The 9,454-nt window shown below is 34.9% G+C and overlaps 1 protein-coding gene across 1 annotated transcript in view; it reads right to left on the bottom strand.

Moving 5' to 3' along the window:
* Positions 1-686: 686 nt before the first annotated feature.
* The window catches only part of LOC128990840 (protein bicaudal C-like), a 51,423-nt gene continuing 42,655 nt past the window's right edge, over positions 687-9,454 (bottom strand). Inside the window, exons 14-17 of the mRNA XM_054413453.1 lie at positions 8,555-8,685; positions 5,809-5,986; positions 4,373-4,492; positions 687-1,811 (exon numbers count right to left, since the gene is read on the bottom strand). Of these exons, the coding sequence (XP_054269428.1) occupies positions 1,720-1,811; positions 4,373-4,492; positions 5,809-5,986; positions 8,555-8,685 (521 nt within the window). The 3' untranslated portion in view covers positions 687-1,719. The remainder of the gene's footprint in view (positions 1,812-4,372; positions 4,493-5,808; positions 5,987-8,554; positions 8,686-9,454) is intronic.

The raw sequence follows: 9,454 nt of genomic DNA, 5'->3' as shown, positions 1-9,454 counted from the left end.
AAAACACAATATATCAACAATCACAGATAGCTCAGATGTAAGGTAAGAGATTCATAAATAGAAGTTATAGGTTCGAGACCCATCTGGGGAATAATATTTCAATTTTTTTCAATTTGTTTTATGAACCATTTAATTAAAATACTCAACTAATAAATATGCTTTTCATACTAAATCTTTATTATTTTGTGTTTTTATGTAGGATATCCCCATTGGATGCTTGGTCCAATGTTAAAAATTGGTTGGTTGGCCAACCGTAAGATTTAGTGCCAAAACATACTGTTGGCCAACCATGGACAGAAACATAGGGCCAACAATTTGCCAACAGTTTTTGCTACTTTGGGTATCATCGCTTAGCACTTTTCGGATGAAACGCAAATAACCTTATATCGTTCCAAAGCACTTTTCAGGAAAAATCCGTACAATGATATATCGTCTTTTTTTATTGGTTCACCTGTTTTTTTTTATTTTACCCTAATTTTTCACTCATCTTCAGGTTGAAATACATTGTATCCTTATCTCAATGTGTTAACAAAAAGGTCAGCTTAGATTAGACACTCCCTATTAGGTTAGACAAGACTAGGGTTTGGACAGTCCCTTTCAAAACATAAAAATGCCATTGGTGTAGAAAACACAAAATAAAATAATATTAGAATCAATGATATAGGTAATGATAATGATAAACCCAATCTTGTGGAACATCAACTTTATTAACAAATCAATAGATAGGTGCTCTTACAATAATCCTTTATAAGGGTAGTAGTTTAATAAACATCCTTCATTTCAAATAAGTATTAATATAACAAAATAACTGATATGTATAATACTTACCTTCATAATCCTTTTTAACAATTGTAATATAATAATTTTCATCTTTAAAAAAATATCAACATTCTATATCATGCAAACAAATCCAATTACAACCTAGGTGCCAGGAATTTCACATTTACAATTCCAACTTACAAACAGATACCATAACTAGTTTGTTAAGATAGTAAGTCACACTTGATTATGAGTTTTAGATAAAATTTAGCCCTAACACAAATAAAAATGAATAATTGTTTTACATATTCAACAACTCAACACTTTAATTTGTAACAGTTTCGGTAAAACTACTTTAAAACTATAATTACTTTTACTATCCTACTATAATTAATCATCATTCAGTTTAAAACAATATTTTATCGTAAACTTGTCATCAAAGTATCACAAATAATGTACCTAATATAGGACAATTATAAGTTTCACGATCACATTTACCAATGTAATCTTCAGTTATATTAAATTAGAAATAAAATTAGTTTAAAGTATTATTTAATAAAATTAGTTGATATATATTAAACAAATTACTTATTAAAATTGAAGTTGATTAAAAATTATTTATTCCTGCACCTGAAATCATCTGATGCTTCCATCGTGGTGTTTTACAAACCGTTTTAGTCTGTTATGCTGTCTAGTTGTTAGGCTGTCTTTGTACTTCCCGTCAAAATAGAAAATGTTCTACATCAAAACTTTACTGTAAACTTTTAGTTTACATTAAATTTTTAGTGAGGTTTAACAGTAAGCTAAAGACTTACACTCACACAGTTGGTTTTAGCAACAGTAGTAAAGCACCACTAAGAAACATATAGTTTTAGCATTAAATACAATGCCTTCACAGTTCTATAATAATAGTCTACAACTAAACTCAAGGCCAACAAACAACAAAAAGCTGCAAACAAACTACCAGTTGTCATTCAGGCTGTTAGACGAGGAGGAACTCTTGCGCTCGGCTCCAACAGCAGCGCTGCAGCGGAACGGGCGTTTGTTGAGCTCTGGCAAAAAAAAGTTCTTTATCTACCATCTTTGTATATTCTAAAGTTACTGAGGATGTGTCACCTTGTATTGAAATATTACATATCTTTAAATAGCAAAGTATGTCACAGACCTTACAATAGAATTTTTTTTAACTTGATTTGGACCTAAAAACTGAAAAATAGACCGCTACAAAAGTATAAGCTTCCTAAGGACAAGAATAATACAATTAAGGACTCCAACACAGATATGCACTGTTGTTATTAGTCTCCTTCAATGTGACTTTTGTGCCGATTTTGAATTCACTCATTCAAAATCAGCGCCAAAACGGCGGACAACATTGTCCAATCACGACGAACGCGGGAAGGTATGGGGGTTTAGTGAGTGGGAGAAAATTTTGCGCCGTTCCGGCCAAACCTCGCATGCGGGGTTGGTTCGGCAGATTGGCCACAACCTAAACCCCAACTCTCACTTGTTAGCTGCGGAGAGCTACCTTCTGCCACTGGGTGTTGGTCCACCTACAGAACCAAGTGAGGGGGGCCCTAGACTAAGGTGTAATGCGATCCGTGCCAAGAGTCTTGTGGCACTGGGGGCCTTATATTCAGTGTCTTAACGGAGCCTTCTGGGAACCCAGTCGTATGCACCCCTTACCTCTCTAATCGGGTCAATGGAGAGGGTGGACTCAGATACCCGGTATTCGTGAGAACAATGTGGACGATCTGACCCAAATGGAGGAGGAAGGTCTACTGAAATCTGACGATGACGACAGGCTCGCAGAAACCGGAAAGGAACGAAAAACGACTTTCCAGGTGCGAGTTGCAAAGACGGAGGATACCGGATGCTTTAGCCAAAGGCGAAAAGGTGCTATCCAGAAGTGAGAGGAGGCTGGTGTGGGCTGCCAAGCACCCTAACTCTGCTCCCTGCAAAGCCAGTTCCTCTGGGAACCAGGATGCTGGGAAAAAAGCAGGGCAAGGGTGGTACCCCCCAAGCTGACTCTAATGAAGCCTCCAGGAAGAAAGGTGGAGGCTGTGCTAACGCAGCAGGATTGGCTGGTCAAGCAAGTTCAGGAGCTGAGTCCTTTCAGGGAAATCTCGCTACGGCTTGCCCCAGCCAGAGAGCTTGTGAAAGCTGTGAAGGTATATTTATGTGCCCAGCCCTACAAGGTCTGCGTATGAGATCCCTTGGCCTATTGATGGGAGATCGAAGGGAAGAACAGGTTACCATAGTCAAAAGGCTCTCACGGTTCACCAAGGACCTGGGATTTTACAGTGAATGAGGACCTGTGAATGAGGGTGCACAATAAGCTGTTCTAGCTGCGATGCAATCCCATGGTGACTTGTAAGCCTGGCCCTCTGTTGAAAAAAAAGGAAAAAAACTACAAACGCATAGGGATACACAGACAAACGTTTGAATGTGGAGAAGCGTGGAACGATCACTTGGAGTAGAGAAAGCCATGTTTTCAATATATTATTCGTAACTAAGAAAATTGCGTTCGGGAGAAATTTGTACGTGCGTCGAAACGACAGCAAATGTTAATAATTCTCTGAATTGCTCGAATTGATTTTAATGATGAATTGATTTTTGAAAAGTCGAATTGATTTTAAATTACCGGATTGATGTAGCGTTCGTGAGAGAAAATTGTACATGCGTCGAACTTTGTACTACATTTTATATCTTGAATTATTGGTCAATCAAAAAATCAGTTCCAGTGCGAGTGGTTGATTTTGTTTTTAGAGGAGAGATTCAGAGGCAAACGTTGCATTGTCCAAGGCTAGGAGGAACTTTAAAGATCACAATGATAGACTCCCATTAGAGTAAAAATTGTTAATTTCAAATAAACAGCTCTACCAAAGGTCTGACTCAGTAGTCGATCGGCCTCGCAGTGGTACTGCAGTATAGTCCACTGGCAAACAAGTCCCTATTGCAATAACATACAACCGCCGGCTGTATAAAATATACTTGGGGAGTCTGGTGATCTCTATAATAAATCAATAAATTGGTTTTTCTCTATTTTTCCTGGGACAGTGCAAATTAGTGGGGTTGATAGGATTGAATCAAATTATATCACAATCATAATCTCCACTTGGAAACAAGTTGGTATTTCTCTGACTATATTCGATTAAATTTTGTAACATCCAGATCTCTCACAATTTTACATACGTTTTTCTGAGGTAATTTAATGATATTGGCCTACACACCTAACATCAAATCTTCCACTGCACAGGCTCTGTGTGATTTATGTCCTCATAGGTTCTGCATAAATTAAATTAAGTTCTTTTAAACCCCACCAGGGGGCAGCTTTTTGTGGTTTCACACCTTTATGGAATATAGAATTATATTCCATATTGGGGTGAATTAACTTGTAATTGCAGAGATGTATATCAATATATATATCAGAATCAAATTAATTAATATTTATTTTTTGTTTAAACTTTGCTGTCAAAACTATCAAAATATTTTTAAACACTGAAAAATAAATTAAAAATAAATATTCCCAAACAATACAAGTTTAAAAACTGATTTAAGACTATAATAAGAATCTTCTTTAATTTTTTTACCAGTAATAATATTTACTGTTTACCTGAAATGCACAAAAGCATTTTGCGACGAGCCCCAAATGCAGACACCCCAATCTCCTTCAGGTCAACCTCGCTGAGGGTTTGGAATGTTGCAAGATCCACCTCGTGGGACTTGAACAGTTCTAAAACAAACAGAAGTTCATAAACTTAGAAAAATATGTAAAATATGTTGTTTCCTGAACAGTTTTAGCATGGATAAAACATACTCCATAAGTAGATTTCTCATCCTTATGGATCAGATGAAGGCAATTTTATTGTTAGTTCTGTCATGTACTGTAGAGGTAGTTTTTTGCTTACATTTTTATTTCTCGTTTTTTTAGTCATTTATTTAAACAATAACTCAGCCCCTGGTTATATAAACGAACCGAAAAGTAAAGCACAGATCATTAAATTAACCCAAAAATATAGAAACAAAAGTTTGTTGACACTATAGCGATCGTGTCACCGGACATGAGCGAGACACAAAACACAAGCTTCAAAATTTACAATAGGATGAGGAGACGTCTATTTGTGTTGGTTAGTCTGTGCTTTCAGCTAATAAATTTACTTTAAGGTACAATAACACTTTTTAGGTGAACAAAAAATATGACATTTAAAAAAATGTATTTAGTGAAAATCCAATCAAACAAATGGAAATTTGCTTAGTCAGCAGATTAATTGTCTGTTACGGGGGTAATTTTATGTTTCAACCAGCAGTGTTAGGATAAAATAAACGTAGTTGAGCGTAGTTGGTTTACATTGTCAGAGTGCTCTGATGTAAATTGCTGATTTCTGTCAAATACATTAACATTTTAACTTTATAGGCATGCACCGTGGATGTGATACTCCCTGGTGTGGATTAACGTCCGCACGAGTGAGTACTACGACTATCCGCAGTACTATCCTGATAATTAGACCAATTCGTATATACAAAGGCAAAAATGTGGTTCGGATTCCACAATAAACTGTAGGTCCCTTTAGTTGCCATTAGCTGTATGGGCTATCAATTAACAGCTGTGTCTAAGGAATATGTCGGCCTTAGTCACTAACAAGACTACAAGATCGCGCCACTCATCCTACACTAATCTCCATTCATACTTGGCTTAAAATACCTACTTTGTATGGTCGCCATGCAATAAGAAAGTATTAATAGTATTAAAGTATTTTCTTCTGAGAAAACAGTTTTTTTTTTTTATATAACAGAGTTTCTTTTTTATAAAAACAGCTGTTCTTTTGTTTTTAAATTTGTTCTATAAAATTCTTATGGGGAAAAATCAATCCGAGCGTCTCGCCACAATATGGGTAAGAACTTTTAAATTTTAAAACCTTATTGCGAAACTACAAATTGAGATAAATTTTTTGACACCTCAAACGATGAAATTGGTCCACAAATAAGGGTGGAGAAGTATTCACAAAAATGCTGGCTTCACATATTATACATATATAAATAAATACTCACGAGTGTACTTATCTAGACCCATGGAGGCCAGCATGCTGTACAAGTCTGACTGCTGAGAGGTGGTGGAGATGGACTCCAGCAGACCCGAGGGGAGAGTCTCAAGGTAGTTGGAGGCAGAGAGTCCAGTCAGATCTGGAGAACTTCCGGGGTTGTGGTCAGAGGCCCAAATATCACCTCCCTGTAATTAAATAAAGTTATCAACAGTCTGACACTTACTTTATCCCATTAGCTTGTCAATAACTCTTCATGGTTAAGCGGTGGGAGTAGGCTACTATGATTTTTTACGGAGGAATTCACAAAAGTTGCGATAATCTTTGAGCCGTAAACTCATTATTTTTGAATAATGATGCTTTTGTTAAGAGTTAAAATGTACTATAATACGTGGTTCTAAATTATTGTTACACTTTTGAAACTCTATAAGTAAAATACCCTCGCCGCAGCAAACCTGCAGAGTAAGCGAATTACCATTTACCTGGCTGGATTTCTACTAAAATATTCCCTGAAAATTGTCAGATTTATTTCCTATTTAAATAACATCTAAATATTAATACGCAAGCAGTTTTTTTTTTACAGTCATAAGTCGATAACGGTTTGACGGATTTTAACGTTTGAGGTGTCAAATTAAAAGTTTTTTCACGTAGATGAGCAAATACGTCTCAGAATATTAAGAGAATCTCCTCTTTCAATTGGTTTCAATTGTGCTGATAGGTTATATAGTTTTTCATTTATAGAGTTTAAAAAGTGTAACAATAATTTAGATTTACCGTGTATACTGGTTAATGGACTGTAAGATTGAATCAAAAATGGTCAAGCGGGTTATTTGAAAATTACATTTTTCTGTTATTTTATCGGGTTTTATAGCTATTACCGTAGGTGGCACGGTAAGACCTAGGCCCGGGACCGATTTACTTTTTCATTTTGATGTCCCCAGAGGCCAAAAACACAATTCGTTCAAATTTCGTTTCAAACTAGGTTTGCCAAGTAGTTACGGCGCACACCGCTGCTGGCGAGGAGCGCAGTAGCCGTATGCGACCAGCAGAGGCTGAAGCGGTATGCACCGTAACTACAAGGCAAACCTAGCGGTGGACGCCGGAACTTATGCTAACCGCAGCACAGCTGACGGTCTACATTTATTCTATTTGTCATAGAACCAACTCGTGTGGTTGAAACAGCTAGCTGACAAAATTCTTTAATTCCTTTTAAATATGAATACTCATAAGGTTATCATGGGAAACTCCAGAGCCACTGGGGTGGAGCCCAGAAGGATTTTTGAGATAAGAATAAGTCTATATGTTAATCGGGAATGTGAGCTATCATCGTACCAAATTTCAGCCCAATCCAACCAGTAGTTAATGCGTGATTGAACTTCAAACAAACAAATAAATAAACAAACAAACACACAAACTTCCACATTTATAATATTAGTAAGATATATATATAATTACATATATATTAATTATATATATATATAAAATATGTGTCATATATATATACATAAATATATGTGTCCAACTTGAGTAGTTTTTGTCCGATTTTGGTGAAATTAGGTTTAATATTGTAAGGCGGGATAGCCTTGAATGAGTTTCTGAACCAGCATGATCGGACCATGGGAACGGGTTTAACTATTTTGGGGTTAACTATTAAAATTATATGGGGTAAAAATGGGATTTTCTAATTTTCACTCTCAAAACACAAAATTTTCCAATTTCTCTTCAGACCTTTTTAAAATAAAAATAAACTAATAATTTAGTATATCAAAGTGTTTTTGTACAATTATTGGTTACGGATAAAATTCAAAAAATTGATAATTTAAAATTCAAATTTTATTCTTATGGAGAATATTGTAAAATGTTGTAGTTTGCTTGTAAATGGATAAATTTTGATCGAACTTGGCAATTTGATTTATTTTATACTAAGCTATTAATATTTTACTAAAAACACCGTTTATTAGTTTCCTTGTAGCAGCAAACGTAGTTGCTTGTTAAACCTAATGTTATTTAGATACATATATATAATATTTAATAGAAAATCAATTCAGACAAGTTTGCTTGTTTATATATTGATCAAACTTGGCAAATTTACCTATTTTATACTAAGCTTTTTAATATCAATATTTTACTTAAAAAACACACTTTTAGTTTCCCTTTAGCATCAAACCTAGATACTCTTTAAACCTAAATGTTAATTTATAATCGATTTAAACAAAAATCAATTCAGGCAAAGGGAAATTAGTCGACAGGTTTTCTGCGGCGGGGATATTTTTACATCATTGGGGGTTGTACCAACTTTGTTTAGAGTTATAATGGCTATAACATAGTATATTTTAAATCAAATCATTTAAGCAGTCTTTTTGAAAATCGGATTTTTCTGTTATTTTGTAGGTCTTTGGGAGAAAATCATAAACAATTTATTATAGTTCCTAAAAATAACTGTAAGAAATATGTTTTTTTAATGAAAAACCTGGAAATACAATATAGATTAGTACACACAAAATTTCAACAAAATTGGAACTCAGTCTGTAACTCTGTTCACACAGACCCACAACCACACAACAGACACAAACACACACATAAACACACTTCTGAAGTCCGAACCACATCTTTTTGTTTGTGGGAACCAAAAAGAATATTTCCACCAAAAACTCAAAAATGTTAACAAAAAATATACTTGTTTAATATAAGTTACTATTTTATGGGGGAGATACTAAAAATTAGGTGTGGTCATGATAAATGAGTGCCTACAATACCTTCAGAGCCAATGCTTCACGTTGTTTCTGCTCCTTCAGCACTGCGCTTGGACTCGACTGACTTAAACCAAGGCCTGACCAGGTAGAGTTAGGTACTCGCAAGTCTGTAGACTTGGGCTGGGCTTGCGTGGCTATAAACATCAAAATTTCTTTGTTCACTCATATAGCATTTTCCTACCATCAACCATTATTGGATTCACCACATGTTTTTTCTTATCTCATTAAAAAAACATTTAAACATGATATCATAAAAAGGTTTCAGTCGAAACACATGCGGAAAGGATGAGTATAAATAAGTAAAATGTCTGCTTTGAGGTGCAATACGAACCCACCACTTATTTTATCCAAATTTGTTGTTTTTTAATGGGCTATCAATTAACAACACTTTTCAACGAATTTTGACCCCAGATGGTAACAAAAAAAGGGTATGACTGTTCTCAAACTTAAAATGCTATTGGCAGAGATTAATACCAAACAAGTTTATTAATTGTAATATATTACATTTCATTCAGTGCAAACCCCCAGATTAAAGAGCAGCCAAAAGCACCTAAAAAAGGTAAACTAAACAATAAATCATTTAGGTACCCAATCTATTCTTTAACTTGTTTGTTGGTTGAGTATTGTTATTTGACAATCAATTGATTTAAAATCTGTTGATTTGATGCAATTTCATTGAACAAAGGAACATTAAATAGCTTCCTCCATGTAGGCAAAATTAACTACTGTAACGCTTTTAGGGTGTAATTTCTTTTACCCCAGAAAAATCACATCTGGGCGTAAGAGCTTTTATTTGATTATGTTTAAATAATGTAGGGTTAAGATAAACCCTTGAAAATCAATAATAATATAGAATGGGTATATGGTAAAGGAAAGATTGATAGAAGAGCAAAGTTTTCAAAT

This window comes from Macrosteles quadrilineatus, unplaced genomic scaffold (genome assembly GCF_028750875.1).
Source record: "Macrosteles quadrilineatus isolate MER2022 unplaced genomic scaffold, UCM_ALF_1.0 Scaffold_3__2_contigs__length_128488019, whole genome shotgun sequence".
NCBI classification, from domain to species: domain Eukaryota; kingdom Metazoa; phylum Arthropoda; class Insecta; order Hemiptera; family Cicadellidae; genus Macrosteles; species Macrosteles quadrilineatus.
Note: the sequence above shows the minus strand (reverse complement) of the source record. Positions and strands in the feature narration are given on the sequence as shown.